The 20,321-nt window shown below is 41.0% G+C and overlaps 2 protein-coding genes across 15 annotated transcripts in view; both read left to right on the forward strand.

Moving 5' to 3' along the window:
• Positions 1-4,413, forward strand: part of USP33 (ubiquitin specific peptidase 33) — a 44,038-nt gene extending 39,625 nt beyond the window's left edge. For all 11 annotated transcript variants that reach the window (XM_054832993.1, XM_054832988.1, XM_054832989.1 and 8 more), the window contains exon 24: positions 2,177-4,413. In XM_054832993.1, coding sequence (XP_054688968.1) covers positions 2,177-2,334 — 158 coding nt within the window. In that variant the 3' untranslated portion in view covers positions 2,335-4,413. The remainder of the gene's footprint in view (positions 1-2,176) is intronic.
• An 11,587-nt stretch (positions 4,414-16,000) lies between these two features.
• Positions 16,001-20,321, forward strand: part of ZZZ3 (zinc finger ZZ-type containing 3) — a 61,059-nt gene continuing 56,738 nt past the window's right edge. The window contains exon 1 of one of the 4 annotated variants that reach the window (XM_054833310.1): positions 16,001-16,136. The gene's annotated coding sequence lies outside the window, so the exon portion shown is untranslated. The other 3 variants (XM_054833309.1, XM_054833312.1, XM_054833311.1) reach the window with 3 other exon arrangements.

Here is a 20,321-nt window from a genome sequence, read left to right on the forward strand (position 1 = left end):
TAGTGATCTATGTTGCCCCTATTTTTGGGGGAGCATCTTATTCTTAAAAAATTAGTATCTGTAATAGACTAATCCAAGTACGGATGAGAGTGTAGACGGAGGTGCAGAGTAACTTTAAAATGGTGAAAGTGTGCTTTGGCTTTGTATCTGTTGGTTTTATTTGTTTGGGTTTTTTTTTTTTTTTTTGAACATAAATGGGGAGATGCTTGGCTTTTAGACTGTGTCATATATCTGTAGTTACTTGAATCTTGAAACCTAATTTGAATTGAGAGCTACTTCTGACAGCGGGAAATACAACACAGTAAGTAAATGCTGTTGCTCATGTTTCTGCAAGTTATTTGCCGCTGTACAGTGCAAAAACTTCTCTAGTGTGCAGAGATACAGATTTCTTTTGTTATTCTTCACAGTCAGATGCTTAATACTATTTATTTGAAATCTGTAGGTACAGAGAAAAAAATTCTGATAGAGCCTGCTTTATGAAGCCTTTAGACTTATGAATATTTAAATTCATTGTAGCTCAGCTTAAAAAAAAAATTTGCAGCATTAAGATTAACCTTTATTTAACAGGATTTTTTCCAAATTTAACTTAATGCCACAGCATACGGTAGACCTACCACTGGCAGCTCACTGGAGGCCACTAGGCCCTGCATAAACCTCACCAATTGTAAAATGTCAAGAGTGTATTTAAAAAAGAATGAGTTCTTGCACTCATGAGTTTTGCAATACATTTTAGTTATTTAAGCACTAATGCAGACTTCAAATACAAGGTATAAAGCATCTGATTGATGTGTAGCAAAAAAAAATAAATCACTTGCGTCAATAATTGATAGATTATCCAGTTGTTGACTTATCTTCAGCTACATTGACTCAAATTAGAACTTGAGTAGAAATGAAGATGAATAGACTGTGGAAAATTTGTCTCAAGTCATGAGAGAATTGGTGGGAGCGCCACTAAATAGTGGACAGTATTTTATATTTCTGTGGTCCAGTGGTCCTGATCTCAGTGCATTAGTTCACTGTGCCCATACAGTTAAACCTGACTGCTAGAAGATCTGGAATCGGGATAAGGGAGTGAAGATCTACTCCTATGCTTACAGAGATGGAGTTGTTTTTTGAGTACCTGAACCTAAAAGAGTGAAGTGCAGCTCTTTGTACCCTTCCTCTTTGGAAACTTTCTATACATAAAGTACAGTAGTAGGCACAGTGGAGCAGGTGGTGGGGACAGAAAAGTATAGGAGGTAGGAGGAGAAGGCCCTCCCGCTTTTAAGTAGGAAGGTGCTGAAATTAGACTTAACAAGACAGACTAATAGCATTTAATAAAAATATTGGGAAAAACTTGCTGTGGGGCAGGTTTTTAATGAGTTGCTTAAAGAAGAGAGGGTTTATTCAGACAGAATAGAAATTTGTTCTCTCTGCCTAGGTGGTTAGTGTGAAGAAATCACTTCAACTGTATCAGACAGGATCCTTCTGTTAAAACCTAGAAGGGCAATGTGCTGATGTTCCCTTGCACTTTGCCACTACAAAAGGTTATGGAAAATCAGAAGTGGTTGTTGGATGCTGACCTGAGACAAGAGAGGGACCTCTAGCCAGAGGAATGGAATCATAAGCAAAGACTTTAATCAGTGAATGAAAGAAAATCAGGCTGAGCCCTCAGTGAGTGCTGCGTACAAGGAGCATTAGTGGGGCTGTTACTGTCCTAATAGTGGTTTATTTCTGGGATTCTGAGAATTTCACTGTGGTTCTCTTTTATTCTTTACTATCAATATTACTTTCTTTGATGAAACAAGAATCTTGAGTCCTTGAACTTTACTGTGTAATTGATGGGACTGCATATTCTTAATATGACTCGTCTTTTCCTGTGTGCCAAGAGCTACCAGTTGTCAGCTTAATTGATAAGTATCAGATAAGATGTTTATCATAGAACCTTCATGAGTTTTATGCTTGAGGTGTGCTAAATACTGGATAATTTAGAGCAGGTAGTTGTAAGAATCAAGAAGTATAAAGTTAACAAAAATATGTCATTGGCTTTGGTAGTTGGTGCAAGATAAAGCACAAATTCAGATTAGGGTTTTTAATTTGAATCTATATTTTTTTTCTTTTTGTATCTATATGGACTTCAAAGAAATGATGAAAGACTTATTCTAAATAGTAATAAAAATTTTAAAAATGTTTTCAGGTGCAGATTCTGGACAAATATCTGAAGAAACATGGAATTTTCTTCAGTCAATCTATGGAGGAGGTCCAGAGATTATACTCAGACCGCCTGTTCCTCCGGTAGAACCTGATATCTTGCAAACAGAGGAGAAGATTGAACTAGAAACTCATGGTCTGTAGCTACTGAGTAAAAGATGAACTTGTAAGGAATCCAGCTTCCTTACAAAATGCCCAAAATACATTCCGAAAAGTTTTATTCTCTTATGTCTGTTGGAGGCACAGCTCACTGGGCATTACATTAACTACAGAATAGTAAGTTGAAATATGTATTACAATTTGTTTAAATAGAGGCTGTTTCTCTGTTCTGGAAGGCATGTGGTTTGTACATTTTGGAGTGTTTGGTCAATGGAAAAAAATGTAATTTCTGAACTTTTTGTTATAAGTCAAAATCCTGTTATATCCTTAGACTTGAAAAATGGGGACAAACTTTAGAGATGTTCAATGACCCTTCTGATTTCTGATTGGGCTTCTGATATCTACAAAATTTTGCCTGTCTTAATTGTACAGTCTTGATAAGCCTAGTTATACGGGGAGTATATTCTAAATGGATTGCAATCAATGACAAAGAAAAAGGATTTTAATTTCCTAAATGCTCAGGAAAAAAATTCTCACTTATTTTGCACTGTAACTATATGAAATGGGTAGTATATAACATCCAAATACTTATTGTATTTGAATGGATCAAACATTAGTGTAGATTGAATATTGTTTTAGTCAGCAAATGTCATAACTTATTACCTGCTAAATTTTACATCTTATTATAGTCTTCTGTAATTCTATAAACCTGGCTAGTGTCTTTAATAGTATATGTGACAAAAAGATTTAGTCTTCTCTAGGGTAACGTTTGAGAGCATGAAGAGTGAAATGTAAAATGATTATGGACATGAGTGATATAAATTTCAGAAATTAAATTGTCTAGTCTCTTGAATTACATTCATAAAGAGTTCCATTTGAAGGATTTTATTGTATTGTTAAAAATTTTCATTGGCATGGTGACCTATAATGTCAGAAGCTGGATAAAATGTATATATTGCAAAACTTTACTGAATGATTCATATTGGAATGCAGAATGGCACTTGCTCTTGTTTTTGCCTGATATTGTTACCAAATAAGCAGCATTATTCAAGGCTGGATCAATAAAAAAAAATAAACTGTGGAAAAGGGGGGGGGAGCTTTCTTAAACATTTGATTTATTACATCAATACAAAAAAACTTTGGAAGTAATGCTGTGGTACTGCTCTCACATCTATATAGCTGTCTTTCTTGACCACTTTATGTTTTGGCAATGATGTTGACAGTTCTAGCTCCAAAGCAAGTAAATGCTGACATAACATTCTTCTATATAGTTTTATATCTAGTCTAAAATCAAACTGGTTTTGAACTTTGTAAAGCACTTACAGCCATTCTATATAAAAAGCCACCCATAAGAGTCCTAGAGTAAACGTCCTGTAACCTTAAGTATGTGCTAATGTGCCGCGTAGGAGTCAGTTCTGTCTGAATGTAAATCCCAGTATTTTCCTCAGGCTACCTGAGAAGAACTAGAGCTCAAAACGTAGCAGTGCATATAAGGGGTAAATGGACAGCAATGTAAAGCCAATGATTATGTAGTTGGTACATAAGGAAAACATTTTTCAATTTTAAATTGTATTGCAGGTAACTTTTGGCCAGCCTATTAAGTTTCTGACCTTGTATGTAAGTGCTCTTTAGATTCCAGAGGAGGACATGGGCCACGGGCAGCTGAGAAGCCTTGCATGTACATGGGTGTGAATGTGAAGAAACCAGCAAGCAGAGACTTCTAATGTCTCACAATGCATTTGGACAAATTTATATTAGTAGATAAGGCAATGTGAAGTGAGTTACCTCTGCATGTACACGGTAAACAAACACATCAGTTACTGCTACAGACTTGCCTTGCTGATTAAAGTAAAGTTAACTTGCTTATGAACAGTCAATAGTAACTTGCTGACCTTGGCCTTTGGAAGGCTGTTCTAACTTCCTACCTCCATTTTTTTGTCCTTTCTTCATGTTAGGGTGACTAAACTAAACCTGGATTTACACCGTCTTATTTTAACTTCTTTTTTTTTTTTATTTTTTTCCCCCCCTAAGGTATTGTCTCACTTAAGCTATTCCTAATGTTCTCTAACATATTAAAACTAAATAACAATGAATAGGACTGTATACTTCAGGAAAGAATTTTTTCCTACATGATGATCTAAATTGAAAACTTGGGAAATATTTTCTTGGTTAAATGACTGTATGGTGATCAGGTTTACCAATTTATTCAATGTTTTCATTAATAATGTTGATGGTGGAACAGACTGCCCCTGTAAAATGTGCAAGAGAAAAATGGATTTAGTGTTAGGGACATCAGCTTGTTGGGGGAATGAAGCAGTTGTGTGTTAACTATTCTGGGCATTATAGCAGATCAGACTGAGTTAAAATCCAGTGATACCAAAACAAAACCTGTTCTGGGTAATAGTAACAAAAGCATCAGATGTGAGGCACAGGAGGAAATTATTCTGCTCTACTTGATGCTGTGCTGCTTGAGAGATCTCATCTGTACTGTTCCCAATTTTGGATGCAATATGATGGTTAATTCAAGTTGGGGAAAGGTTATTTCAGAGAAGAGCAACAAGACTCAGTGTTGAAAACAGTTATTCCCTCGCTTAAAAGAATACTGAAGATGCAGGACTTCCAATGTGGAAATAATTGCTGGATAATAGTGAACAACTTTGCCTAGATGAGTAGGAATATTTGCCTCAGCTTTAGCAATGGTGACTTGCACCAGGTTTAGGTAGCTTCTTAGAAATCTAGAAATCTTATAGCAGTTTTGTCAATCTTTTTCCACTGGGTGTCTAGTCAAACATAAATTGTGATACACATCAGTAACAAGATGCTTTAGCAGAGTTTGTGAAATGCCTCTGTCGCCATGGTAAAAGGCATCTTCACAGTACAACTGTTGTCATGCTTAAAAAGAAATCCTGAGCTTGCAGACATGAAATGGATTTGTTTGTGTTCAAGACAGACAGTTCCAAAGGGATGGCTGTCTTGCTTTTAGCCCTTTGAGAGCTCTACAAAGGATTTTATGCCACAGAAATGGAAGTAGCCTTTTAAAGTAAGACAGTGTGGGAGAGCTCCAGATAAATGGCTTGTGTATGTTGGAGGGAAGGCAACACTTCGGAGTATAGGTAAAGGAGAAGCCTTTACTGTGAAGAGCTGTCTGATTCGCAGCAAAGAAAGAATGCATCTCAGGAAGGGGCTGTGGAAATTGGTTTTTTTCTGTAAGCCTTTCACCAGACTATTTGGATTCTTTATTCATTTGTTTCCAGTTGAGGAAACACAGCAATGTGTTTGGGTGCCAGGGAAGCTGTCATTTCATGAAGGGAAAAAAATCCAGTGGAGTCCTTGTTTTAGGCCTGGGAATCCAGATCTGAGCTGTTAAAAGCCTGCTGTTCAGTCTGGTAACCTTAATCCTTTCTTCTAGAGAAAACTGCATGGGGGTGTGGGGGACTTAACAGCTCTAAGCTTGATTTCTCTAAATTTTTGAAGTTTTTTCGCAAGCAGTATAGCTAATCGTTCATCTGAACCCCCAAGGAGAGTGCTTCAGATACTATGGGATATACCTGAACAGTATAGTTGGAGGAAAAAAGATTAGCAGAAGAGCTATTGAATTGCTTAGTAGTAAAATAAGGCACTTTTATACTGTGCTTCAGAGGTGAGAGCTAAATTGTCCATCTGCTTAATCAAGCAAATAAAAATGACCTGCTTGTTAGCTGTAAAATTATCCCATGTTACACTTTTATTGACTTAAAGGGCAGTCTCTTCCTTTCCTGTGACTGGAACATTAGGAAATGAAGGAAGTTCTGAAGACAATTCTGTGATGCAAATTCATTGTTTAACTTGGGTAGTCCAGAAGGCTGTTTCTGCAAGTATAATCTAAATTAGCCCTGTGTCTAGGGAGAGATGGATAGACGTAGATATATAAATAGATTATGTGCATTTATATAGTCTCTTAATTGAACTGTGGCTGGAGGCACTACAGTAATTATTTTTTGGTTCTATGTTGGAATAGTGATCTTGAGTAGATACATGTGATAAAGGTGGGTTTTTGTTTTCAAATAGATAAATGACACTCAGTTAACTTCTGTAACGGGTGTCAGCCTTCCCATCAGTAATGGCCTGAAAGTTTGCTAGGTAAGTTAGAGACTCATACACTGTTCAAAAGCTGTATCGAGATAAGATGAAAAAGGGCAAAAAGCTATTTTTATTAATTTGTATCAGACAAAATCAGAACTGTTTTGTTAACTCTGCGTATTTGAATACTGTTGTCATCGTCAGTTGTTGAGCTCCATGAATGCAGTAAAACCATGGTTTAGGGTATCCTCTAAGATCTATTTGACAAAAACTGCTGTAAGGTAAGCTCTTTGTGGTGAGATACTACAAACCTGCCAAATCTGAATTCAAGGGAGAACAGCCACCACCATTGTGGCTACATGACCCTGACAATGATACTGAGATCGTGCATTTGAATTTTACTGCTCTGTCTCAATATTGTACTATGACTTGCAAACCTACTATATGCAGCTGGGTCAATGGAAGCTAATATATTTAGCAATTTTTATTTAATTAATCTATTTCTTCTCCCTGATGTTATCACACTTGATGTGGAGGTTCTAATCTGCTTAGCTTTGCTTGGGAGTCACATAGTTACGTGGGAATGCTTACTGTTCTATCAACAGTGCTGTGCTGATAGGAGTTAACTTCTGACCAAGCTATCAAAGTAGAGATGTCAGAAGATTGGAGCTAACTAGTAGTAGTGTGTTAGTCCCTACTCTGGAGGCTAGATGATAATGTACTCTTAGAAATCTGTCCTTCCAGCAGAGTGCAACACTCGGTGACATCTGAAATTTATATTTAGAGCCTTTTGTAAATTTGTATGGTCCCATATTTTGGTAAAGAGAGCCCCAGAGCAGAGTAATTTCATGTAAGAATCTGTTGAGTAAGCGGTGTGTCCCACTGACAGTGGGATATCAGCATAAAGCATTAGAAATATGTTTGGCTATAAAATATATTATGTGGATGAAGCAGTTCGCATTTGTGGAGCAAAAGTTAAATATGCCCATCTAGGTCTGAATTTTTCTTGTAAAATCTGATGTAATTTGATGTGCTGTGCTAATGTATTATGTAAGAATCCTGCTTCTTGGATTCAAAAATCACACAGTGATTGGTTTTTTTCTAACACAAGATATTCTAGGTTTTCTTAAAAGGACTAAAGCCAAGTTGTTTTCAAGTTAGTATTGTAGGCATTTATTTATATTGATACTGCTAACATTTGATTATTTTTGTTTCTTTGATAGATTATCCTGTTATTCATCATATAAGTTCGTTTGGAAAAGCAAACGTGAGATTTGGAAAATTTACAGGAAAACTTACAGATTTTCTGCTTAAAGGGGCAAGTGGTTTCTTCATATTTGCCGTACAACTATTTTATACTGAACTAAGAAAATTCTGTTCCATTTATTCCTTTTGAATTCCCTATATACATCTGGCTTAGTGCAGTCTAAGCAGTTTTCTCACTGAAAACCTTTCAGCTCTTCATTTTGCCCAGGAAATGAGTAAAACAACTAGGCTTTTTCATTCTTCCAAACAGATGGCTTTTCTGGCTTCCCTCTATACTTAAGCCATCCAGAGCTGACAATTAGTAGCAGGAAGCAAAATAAGAGTTCTAGATTTCTGAAGTGTCACAAAGAAAGACAAATCACTTTCAGCGTTATTTCACAGAAATTGTCTGGTTGCAAACAAACTTGGTTTATGTTAGCCTTCAAAATCTTAGCAGAATAGAAAATAGCCTTTTTGAGTAAAAAATTTTAAAAGGGCTGTTCTCACGGTGAAAAGTATAACTTGCTTTCTTGAATATATTCTATAATACATACAATATAGCTGTTTAAAATGTGACTTGGCTGAAGCTATTCTTAATTTAAGACAACAAGGTGACAAGGCTGTTTCTCCATAAAAACCAATGTGAACCCTGTCACACAGGAAGATAAAACATCATCCGTTTATATTACGTTTAATGTTACATATGTTTGCTTACAATAGCAGAGTCGTGTTTTTCATAGAAAGCTGGTATTATTTACTCTATCACAAAACTTTTCTAAACGTCTGTCAGCTGAGACATGCAGTGAGAAAAAGGTCCATTTGTGCAAAACATCACTGACGTGTCTGAGGTTTTGTGGATTGTTAGTGACACTACAGGCCAAGGCACTCGATGACAAGTTTCCTTATAAGGGTCATAGATGGGTGGACTTAAGAAAATGCAGTAGGAACTTGATCACTCAAAAAGGATGTTTATAAGATGAGTAAGCAAGAAAATTCATTTTCTGGCTTGTTCAAGATTGAGTTGATTAGCTAAAAGGGTAAAATACAAGTTCTGGTTGTTGAAATGAGTGGACATGAGGAAATACAGATGACACTTGGCTTACTGATTATATACCATTATGATAGCAACTGTCAGTAAAAAAGTAAAGCTGGAGTAGTAGGAATACACTGGTTATTTCTGCAGTTTGATATGCCTTTATGCAATGCTAGTGAATCTCAGATCACTTTTTTTTTTTTAACTAGTCATTTGGCTCAGCAGCATGGGAGGTACAAAAATAAAGCAGTCACAATCCACAAAATGTTTTCATAATATAAATGAAGTTGAGAGGATTTCATTTCCAGATATGTTCCTCCTTTGTCACTTGGAACTCACAAAGAACTTATTAGACATGAAGAACTTTAGTAAGATCCATTTTTGGAATAACTTACCACAGAAGAAAGTAAATCTTAAAGCACTTTGAGAAGAAGTAAAGAGGGCAGAGGAGAGGAGGCATTAGATTCTTACAAGTAAGAAAAAACTTAAAATAAATTGTCAACTCTCAAAAATGAAAAATAGCAAGTTTTGGCTTTCATTTCACAGGACAATGCCAACACCTTTTCATTTTCATTGTTCGTGAATAGTTCTGCCCAGAAATGAATATTTTTCTAGGTGACTAATTTTGTTCTGTCCTGTGTGTTTTTTTAATGTACATGCTAAAACAAGATGTCCTGGTTTCCATGGTGATACAGTGCTTTTTCCCCCCCACCCTTCCCCCAGGTGTCTGTTAAAATGCCAAACCCAACCAAACAGAGATGCAGCACTTGCTTATGCCATGAATGCGTGTTTGTTTCCATCAATGTGCACACCTTCTCTTCAGGACCAGAAGTAATGTTACTTGGAGGTGTTCAGCTATAACAACAGACATGCACTCATACATGCCAAAATGCTAATTGATTGGCAGTTACTAATTCAGTTCGACAATATTTTCAATTAAATTTTTAATCTAGTATTGAGGTTTTTATATTTAGACTGACTTTACAATTTAACTGTAGAAGCAAGAAATAAAACAGTTATTTAGCTATGAACTCTTCTTTGGTGTCCCATCTTCTGAATAATTTTCAGTAAGGGAAATGTACGCTCTCACACCTTGTTTGTAGTATAATTAATTTGCTTTCCAACCAAGCAGGGTTGTGGAGGTAATTTTTCTCTTAATGTAGGTCAGTAGCAATCTGAACTTCATGTGTGCAGAGGCTAGTCTTCCTGGGCTCTTTCTGTAGATACTGAGAAAGATACACGTAATGGAGGCACTTTCTGGGCTTCTGCTCTGCAAGCCTTCTCCAGAAGATGTTAAGATTGCTGACAGCACTGTTAACTAAATGTGAAACATGCCTACCATCCACTCTGGATTTGAGCCCTGAGCAGGAATCTCTCCTTCTTAAACTGTCAGTGATGCTGGTGTCTGCTCCTGTGTGATGGCAGTTAGGTTTCAGTAAAAATGCAATCTTTCATATTGTGTATGAGAGGGCACTAATTACAGGCTCAGCTTGTCTAAAAAACCTTTTGTATGGAAAAAAAATCTGCCTAAAGGCTAGGCAGAAATGTGCCGGGTCTTTTTTTTTTTTTTTTTTTTTTATTTAGACACCTACATCTTACTTGAAAACCTTCTAATCTGTTTTTCTGGTTGTCATTGAACATTCGGGTAATAATAGAGCCCTTTATTGTGGTCTAGGACCTGAAAGAATATGCAAGGTAGTCAAAACAGTAACAGTGATGTTCCATGAGCTGACAGACACATCTTTATGTAGGTTGCCCACAGTGGAAAGTATTAATGGAGAACAACCAATACCTGAGAGCGCTCCATATGTGTAACAAAGGGAAGTTTCTAAAGGAGGGAAAGGGGAAAGATGAAAGTGATTGTTTGGATAGGAGTTCATAACATCTGTAGCGGGTAAAACTCCTCGAGTAAGCTAGCTAACTCTTAAAGTCGGTGCTGATGTGAACACTGCTGTAACGTAACTATTCATGTGGACTTCAGTTTTTTCAGTAGCCTTGGGCAAAACCACCCATGCTTCAGCTCCCATGCTAATTGCAATTAGTCAAAACTTCCCTGTCTCACATGCGAAATCTTCCAGAACCTGGAAGTCTGGATTGTTGTTTTCTTGAAGCCTGAGTACAACGTTTATACACTAGAATAACAACATGCTCAAAGTAACTGAAATAAAGCAAATTAAAAAAAAACCATACAGTTGCTTGAAATATTTTAGACACCAATATTTCAGTTTTGAAATATCAAACCTCACTCTTGAGCATTAAAAACTAAGAAGTAGAATACATTCTGAAAATCAGGGAGCTTCCTTCTTGGTATACTGCTTTTATGTTTAATGAGTTCCGATCTGGATTTTTTTTTTTTATAATGCACTACAGTCTAGCTATCATTTCATGTCTACCTGACTTTGAAGCCTCTACTGAAATTAGAAAAAGGCATGTAAATGGGAATACCTCATGAGTGAGGAGTGGTTATACATTGTACTGAATATAGCCCAATGAATTGAATTATTAAAAATAAGTATCAGATCTACTCAACTGCAAATTTTTAAACCAATTTAGGTTACATTGCCCCTACTTTAAATATATGGGCATAAAATGGAAATAAACTAATAGCTTCTTAAATGTGTTCAACTTTTGTAATTGGCAACTTCTGCTTTTTCAGCATGGAATATGATACCTTTCAGTAACCAAAGTCAACTCTGCAGTAGTCCATGTGGGTTATAAGACTCCTAAATTGTCTAATGTACATGTCCTTTATCAATGACTGGAGATTGTTCTGTTTAATAAATAACCATAGCTTTGATTTCCCCCTACCTTGTTACTGAAAAAAAAGTGTCATAAAAACAGGCATTCTAAATTTATAGTTGGAGTGGATTTATTTTGAGTAGATATTAGACCAGATGACCACTTATCCTGTGCAATTTACCACAATTGCATTTTTTCAATTATGATTTTAGTAATTTTTTATTACTAATTTTGACATGCTGACTTCCGTATCTACTGTAAAGTCTTGTCCAAGTAGTATTTATAGTGGAAAAATTATTAAAAACTTGCATTTTGTTACTATACTACTGAATTGATAATATTGTAAATTTTAATAAAAGTTGTGGCAAAAAGCTTGTACAGTCTCTGATGTTAACTAGCTACTGAAGCCACACCTAAATGAGTCAGTAGGGTATGTCTTCAGGCAGTTCGTTGGTTTGTTGGGGTTTTTTTCGTGCAGTTTAGACACAAACCAATTTTGTTTATCTAAAGCACTTTGCTTCAGGTAAAAACATTGAAAATAATTTTTGTTGTTGATGACCTTAAGGGAAACTTAGCCTTTCTCATATTTGTTCTTTACATATGGTAGCATTAATGAAAAAACCCCCAAAATGTAGGACTCTCCAGAGAATACAGCAGGCAGAACTGAGCAGCAAAACAGAGGACCTATAACAAAGAAAACGTAAAGTGATTCTGTAAGTACACATATTTAAGCAGAAAATGGTCTTAAGACTGTTAATTTTTTTCTTTTAGCTCAACAAAAACTTCCCTTTTATAACTTTGTTATTTTCTGTAACTAACTATTTGTTGGAATTTTCTTCTCAAGAATGCAAATGTGGTTTTGTTTTTTTTTTTCTTTCAGAGATATGTAAATACAAAAACCAAAAAGCCACCTGTAAAGTACCTACAAACAAAATTGTTGAGATGGTAAATTAGCGCAGAGACTTCTCTGTGTTGTGCTGAGCCAATTTCCATCCAGACCAGGACAGTTTATGAGGTTTGGGTCATACTGTGGAAGTTGACCCTATGGAACCTAAGGTGGCTTTAGGAAAAGTCTCTCTGCTCCTGTCCAGGGCTTAGTGCGCAGCCACCCGAGTAATTCCCACAACCTGCCAGGCCAATGCAGCTGCCCTTGCGTCAGAACAAATAAGTGTGAGCTGAACTCTGGAGATGAATTCAGCTATAATCTCCTTCATCCTGCATGCCCTTTGTAAGAGCTGGTGTAGATCTAGAGCTGTAGCGGAGAGCATAAGCCCTGTTTTAACTGCAGCGTTGGGTAGCAAGCAGTAATAGCTTGCTGATGTTGTTCTTGGGGTGTGGTGTAGAGATACGAGAGTAGCTGTCACAGGACTAACCTAGATGTCCTTAGGATCAACTTCTCAATTGTGCCAAATTGTGAAGAGTGAACTTTGTTAATCTTTTGTCAGAAAAAAAAAATCACGGTTACTTTCCTCTAATAATAGGAGAAGCAATTAAGCTAGTTCATGGATTGAGATAGGTAGAAACAGCGATGCTGCCACTGAAAGCACAGGCCGTGTAACAGCTTCGCCAAAGCTGGACCTTGTGGTCTTAGGCAGCTCTCGATGCACAAACGAGCTGAGGTTTCAGTGACGTGGAGGGATATAAAACATCTCAGCTCCTGATTTTGTAGAAAGTACTGATTTGGGGGAGGGTGCTGATCTAGTATTTTTTAACTTGTCCCATTGTAACGTGCTGAAGAGCCATTTTCCCCTGGATCAGAACAGTGGGTTGGTTTGGTTTTTTTTTTTACTTATCAACATTGATGAGGTCAGAGAAATTGTTATTGCCCTATAAATAATACTCAAGGCTGCCCATAATAAATGCAGCTACCAATTATCAGTATAAGATAGATGCTGTAGCACAGAGGAAACTGCAGCCACAAGACTTAGGAATGTGATACGGTTTGGGTAGGGTAGATGAGGAGCAAGGGAGACTGGGAGTGAAAATGTACTGGAGAAAGCTGCTAGGCAGGAGCATACTCCTTTATACGTAGCAATTATTTAAAAGCTGCTATAGGACGCTGTGGAGAAGGGGCTGCAGGAGAGCATGAGTGGATGAAAAGGAGATTTTGAACTGTGGAGACAAGAAGAATGGATGCAGAGCCCCAGGCAGCTTCAAATGAAGCAGGTTTCTCCAGGTTTAAATGTAAATTCTCTTGGGCGGAGGTCTTAGTAAACCTGCTTGATCTCAGTCCTTACTACGCATGGACTGCTTTTTTCTTCTCTGCATATTGTTAATTTTCCTCTGGAAGGTTAGCCAAGCCAAACTACCTCCTAGATACACAATGACTGGATTCAATCCAGGAGAAGGCAAGGGGCATGTAGAGGTGGGGCAAGAGCCTGGGGAGTATCCCTTTCATTAGCAGGAACCATTACCTGAAACATCCCACCATTAACAACAGTTGCTCTTTGTTATCATCCCATTAGATAGTTGTTATTATCCCTGATAGAAGTTATTGCTTCTTAGGCAAGATGGCAGAACATAATATTTAAGTCCTCCTCCGTGAATTCAAGGCAAATCCTGGTGTGGGGTGTGGCTAGACAATACAGTTTGACTGGTTTAATCCTGTTGCCAAAAAGTTACTGCTGCCAACAGAGGGTTGTCTTGTTCCTCCCCTCTGCTGGCAACACTCTCTTCCCCCCCCCCCATCTCACATGCTGGCTCTTTTGTTGGTCTCCACAGTGAGCCAGCGCAGCTTATTTTCTAGCTGAAAACTAACACAGCAGAAACGGGAACCGTTTCTGGGTGGTTTAGGAAGTCCAAGTGGTTTACTGTGGGTGTGGATGAGCACCAGAGTGGGCAGCAGGGAAGAGTGGTGCCTCATGTCAGCAGGGCATCCGATTAGGTCAGCTCTGTTGCTCAACTGCACCCTTCAATGGCCATGGGAATTTGGAAAAAAAAAAAAATCAAAACCCAAACAACCCAACAAAAAACCCGCAAAGAACAATACCCAAAACCCCCAATTGATTTTGCACTGAAGCAGCTGAGAAGAACCCTCAATTCTCCTGGGAAAGCACTAATCCTTGTCTGAAATGCAGTATCTTCAGCCACCACAGCTGTTTCTCTAAGTGAACATATTTTTAAATGGATTGCAATTCACCACATCTTAGTGCTTACAGGTGCTCCTGCAATAATGCAAAAAGCTCCATTCCTCTTCCAGGTTTGGGCACACAGACAGAAGACTGCATGAGAACAGTGGCAGAGATTCAAGAAAAAAATTTCCTTCCCTCACTTGCGGGATTTCAGTTGGTTTGAGTCTGATCACAGGAGAAGAGTTCCAAGTCAGCAAGACGTAGGGAAAAGTGACAACTGCTTCGGAAAGTGGAAAAGCTACTGAGGTTTTTCTGCAGGCTGGGGCATTGCAAAATGGGTGTCTCTATGACTAGCCTTGCAGTTTGGACAATTAGCATTTTAATAAAAATCTGCTTTCTTTACAAAAGTATCAATCAGCTGAATTACCCTCCAGTCAGCAACTGAAAATACTCTTCAGTACTTAGTCTTCTGTTACAGAAAACTGGTTTAGAAGAGATTTCTGTTACAGAAAACTGATTTTCTAGCAATTTGGAAATTTGTTAATTGTTCATAATGGAAAGGTTCTTTAATTTCATAATCATTTAACAGAAAACTCGAGTTTCTTGGCTGCACAAAGCTCTTCCAGATGCATTATAACCGTGGTATATCAGGAGAAAAACAACGAGCAGTTACAAGAGTAGTGAGAGATACGGAGTAGTTCCTCTCCCTCTGTAGGAGTACAGAGGTAAATAATCTATTTGAGCAGGCTGCGTGCGTTAAATAGTAACTCGCGGTGATCACACATGCGTTAGCAGAGAACCAGGCGGCTACCGAAAATAAGAGATTTGAAAGCACGATTGGTTAATTTTTAGTTGTAACCTAGAGGGCCGGAGTGCCCCACGGTGCATGGTCCCGGGGCACTGCCTGAAGTGAGAACGCCGGGAGAGCGCTGGAAATTGTTCAGGAGCCGCGAAGGAAACTGCCCCGCTTTCGGGGCGCAGAACTGGCCGCGGAGGCAGGTGCGGGGGTTCTAGAGCAGGAACTGCCCCGTACGACGCAGAATACCGCCCCTGAGCCCTGCTCCCCATTCCCTTCCTAACCGCAGCAAACCTGCAAGTCACCAGGCGCTGGCCGCCTGCTACCGCTGCCGGCGGCGGCGCGGCTCGGCGCCAGAGCAGCCCGCCGGAGGGGGCGGCAGGCGGAACGGCCGCGGCGCTGCCCGGCACGGCGGGAGCACCCACAGCCGCCGGCTGCCGCTTCGGGCCGCGCCGCCCTCCTCCTCCTCTTCCCGCCTCAGCGGTCCCCGTCCCTCAGGGCGCCCCGCCAGACACCTGCCCCAGCGCACGGGGGCGCGTCCCGGCCCCCAGTCGCCTCGCAGGGCCGGCCCTCCCCTCGGGGCATGCCGGAGCGCGGCGCCGCTCGGCCCCCACCCCCGCCCAGGGGCAGCGGGCCGCCCCCCCCGCCGTTGGCCGGCGGCCGCGGGCAGGCCGGGCCGGCCGCCTCCCCCCTCTGCCAGCAGGCGGAGCTGCAGGGAGCGGGTCCCCGCCGCAGCGGCTGGAGGGGGAGGGGAAGGAAGCGGAAGGAGCCGCCGCCGCGCTGAGGGGAGCAGGCGCTGTGCGGAGCCGCCGCCGCTGCCTGGTGCGGGCAGCACGGAGGGAGCGAGCCGCGCACGGGGCTGCGCGGGCCGGCCGCGCCCGCCGCGCCGAGGAGCGGGCGCCAGGTGAGGGCTCGGGCGCGGGCCCGGCCCCGGGGGAAGGGGGACCCGGATGGTGCCGAGTTCGGAACCCGCGAGGGGAGGGGGAAGGAGGAGGAGGAGGAGGAGGGAATGAGAGGGGGGAAGCCCCCACGTGACCAGCGCGTGCGGGGAGGAGGTGGCGGCTCGCGCGCCGTGTTCGAATCAGCTGGCCCGCAGCGGCGCCTCGTGCGCGTGCGCGGCGGCCCCGGCCCCGCCCCCCTTCGCGCTCCCTATCGGAGCGTTACGTGTGCGCGTGTGTGTCCATGCGCGCGCCCGGCCTGACACGGCGGGGCCGGGGACACGTGCGCGGCGCCGCGGCCGCCATGTTGGGTCTGAGCTGAGTGCGGGCGGTGCGCGTGCGCGCGCGCGGGGCCGGGTCGCGGGGCGGGGGGCGTGCGGGGGGTGGGGGGGACGCGGGTGGGGGGAGGGAAATCTCGCGAGGTCGCGCGGTCCCTGCGGGAGCGGGCCGGCTGCGGGATGGCGGCGCAGCGCTGGGCGTGCTGGGTAATGGTAACGGGGGCCCGGGGGGCGGGGACCCTGGGACCAGCCTCCTCCCCGCCATCGTGCCCCGGGCCACACGGGGAGCGGGGCGGGGTCGGGCGCCCCGGGGAAGCGCGACTGGCTCCGCTCTGCTCCCTCCTCCCCCTCGCCCCGGCCCTGCCCCGCCTCACCTCACCTCACCTCACGCCTGCCCCTCGCAGTGCCCGGGCCGCGCCGCGGCAGCATCCCTCCCCCCCGCCCGTTGCCTCTGGCTCTCCAGAGGAGCCTCGGCTCAGCGTCGTGGCCCGTGCCGTGTCCCATTGCTTGCTCTGCGCTTCTCCCCCCCCCCCGCCGCTGCACCGCTTCTGCCTTTGCCACCGGGGCCCTGCCGCCACGGGTGCCGGACTTCTGGGCAGCGCTGCTGGCGCCGTCCCAGGGTGGGCGGTGTGCGCCTCAGAGCCATTGGTGTGCCCCTTGGTTGTCCCCCGCTGTCCCGCCATGTCACCTGCTGGCCAGGGTGGCCAACTTCGCAGCGCTAACTTGGCTCTGCCTCTGGCTGCTCCAGGGCTGTTTCGCAGCATCCAGTCTGTGTAACATCCCGACGTCCTCTGGCCCTTCCTCGGCCAGCGTGCAGCCTTGGCCCATGCCCTTGCCCCTCGCAATCACTTCATGGCATTTTTGCTGTCTGGGCTCGCTCTTCACACCTGTCCCGTGCTGTTGCTTCTGTACTCATTCGGGTGGAATGCTGTTGAACCCAAACTGCGCCTACCCTGAAGGAACGGTGATGTTTAAGGAAGCAGGGGTCCTAAAAGAGATTCTTAACATCACAAATCTGTTTTCTCTTGAGGCTATGATGTATGTCCCCTTATATCCCAAACTTGTAAAATACATTTTTGTTGTCTCTTGTATTTAGAAAAATAATTCCAGTAATATCCAAGCGTCCCAGCTCAGCAATATCCCCTTTGTCTCCTAGTCCTGATCTCTCTTAAGGGGAAAGCATATGGTTCTCCTTCTTCCTTATGGTGTCTTGTATTCCATCCCTGATTATCCAGGAACACTGGCAGATTTTGTAGTCTTGCAGTAAAACTCTTCTTTTTACTAATCTAGTTTTAGGCTGCCACATAACTGATACTAAATTTTTGTAAGAGAATATGTTCTTTAGGCTTTGAAGTTCCAAGCTTTCTTTTGGAAATATGCTTACAGTTATTATTAAACAAATTGTAGTAGCTCTTCAGTGGTTGTACATATAGTTGCATGTTTTCCGTTGATATTGTCATTATTACTGTACTAGTAACATAGTGATTGTTTACTGAGGCTTTTAAGGTAAAGCTCTAAGTGTAGTCTGTATTTCATATTGAATACTAACTTGTACAACCTTTTGATAATATGCTTTTTGGGTGTATTTCTAACATATGGTTAGATATTGTGCTTTCCCCTGCCACCTAGCCACTACAAGGACTGGTGATCCAGTCAGGATTGGTAGATTTGGGGTTAGCAAAATCTGAGTCTTTTCATAAGCAAGTAAAACTTTTCAGAAAATAAGTTGACAAGTTACTGTTGCAGTCTGTTTTCAGTTATCTTTTAATTTTATTGTACTGTCAGATAATTAGTATTTGCTTAATCAGAAGTGGAAAAAAGTTTATGTAAGGAAAAAAAAAGATGATATGTGTTAAACAGTAGGGGGGAAAAATGCAGTCTTTTTAAAGTGAAGAGTATGTGGTAAAATGTTGAAAAAAAAATGGCCATCAGGTGAAATTTTCACCCAGTTGAAGTCATTCATGAAACTCTCATTGCCTTAGAAGGGGTTAGCACTTAGTAATTTACTTTAACATGTGACTTCTAGCAAGTCATTCAGAACCTGAAAAACTTTGGTTGCAGGCTTTCTCCAGCACTGTCATGCTTATTTCATAAAAACATTCTATGTCTTGAATTTACAGTAGGGCTTTTTGTGGAGGACTGTTACACAGTACAACCATGTGTGTCAGTAAGGCCCAGCAGTTATGACCTTAAATTGAAATACTATTGATAATTTATGTATCTAGTTATTTAGTCCAATGTAGGTAGTTGCAATTCTCAGTTGTACCACTATTAAGTGAAATGATTTTTCCTTTGCATTGCATACTCCAAGTGTATAATTACTAAGAGATAGGCTGTACTATGTATGTGGTTCCTAAGCTATTTAGTCATGAAGTTCAATCGTATGTTATGTCTGATAATTTTTAAAATTTCTGGAAAAAGATGAACAACAGCTGAACAACACTGTGACTGCTCTGATACTTACCAGTGTTTCTAACATACTTGTGTAGTGAGATTCCAGTCTGCTGTCCATAGTCTCATACAGAAGGAAGGCTTTACTCTCCTGATATTTCCAAGAGACTTAAGGATTTTATTTGTTTGTTTCTGGTTCTTCCAGATCATTTTAGGTACTTTGAGTAGGTTGACTTCCAGTCAGTAAGAGTTGTCTGGTTGGTACAAGGTGGCAAGACTTTTACTCTGTTCTTTTACCACCTTGTTGGATAAGGGAAATAAGAAATGTTTTCTTAACATTTCTAAAAGTACTAGGGAAGCTGGAACAGAAGTCTTGCGGTCTTCCAATTATGGGGCTTTTTTTTTTTTAAATTTGTCTTTCACATTTGAAAGGCTTTCTTTAGGGCTAATCTATTTGGGTTTGTTATGATTTGGTTTTCCTAAAAATGGAAGTCTTTGCATTGTGTGGGATGATACAGGTCTCTCTGGTCATAAAGAGCCAGATTTGCAAGAGATAACTTTTCAGGTATTCAGTACTTGCTTATAACCATAGATTTACATTGCACTTACAGTTCTAGGAATGCAGTACTGTAAGACCTATTGTTCCCTTTCTTTAGGGTTGATTTAAACTTACTTAGATTATTCCAGACAGATATTTGTAGACCTTGTCCTTAAAAACCTTGAACAAAAAAAATTCTGCCACCTCTGTAGGCGTGAGTGAAGTTGCAGAAGGTGAGAAACTTTCTCGCTTCTAGAATGAGGAAGTCTTCTTTTTTTTTTCTTTTTTTTTTTAGTTTCCAAATTAAGTGTTCTTTGCTGAGAATCAAGCTGCTGATTATAAGAACTTGCTTCTGGTAAACTTTACACTCTAACACTTAAGGGTATATTGTTTGAGTTGTAAGAACATTGTAAATATGGTTTCTGCTTCAAAAACTGCCTTGGTTGTAGAAGAACCATCATGAGAGTTTATTTTAGTTTTGTGGAGACCTTCTTTCTGATTGAGTAACTTGTAAAACACTTAAGAAATGCAAAGCTGAATATTAAATAGCGTGTTCTCTTTCTTACTGGACACTGTTTTTCAAACAAAGACTTTTAAAAAGATTCTCTGATTAGGTGCAGCTTTGTGATCAAAAGTTTTGGTTGATAATTTGTACAATTTGTGTTCAAAATTTGTGTAGTAGTTACAAGTTTGCATGCAACTACTTTCCCTTATACAGACAATTTGTCATACAAGAGTTTTTATATCTTCAGACAAAATATTTAGTAGCTGAAATTACAGTAACTGTTCTTTAAAGTTACTTTAATGTTTTGATGCTTATAATGAATTCAATTAAACATAGAAATACAGAAAGATCAACTAGTCTGATCCTCTGCCCATTAGAAGCATACTGAGGTCATTCCCTCTGATGACCAAGTTCCTCTGTGTTGCTTGTTTCAGCAGCT

Source organism: Grus americana, chromosome 8, assembly GCF_028858705.1.
Source record: "Grus americana isolate bGruAme1 chromosome 8, bGruAme1.mat, whole genome shotgun sequence".
NCBI classification, from domain to species: Eukaryota; Metazoa; Chordata; class Aves; order Gruiformes; family Gruidae; genus Grus; species Grus americana.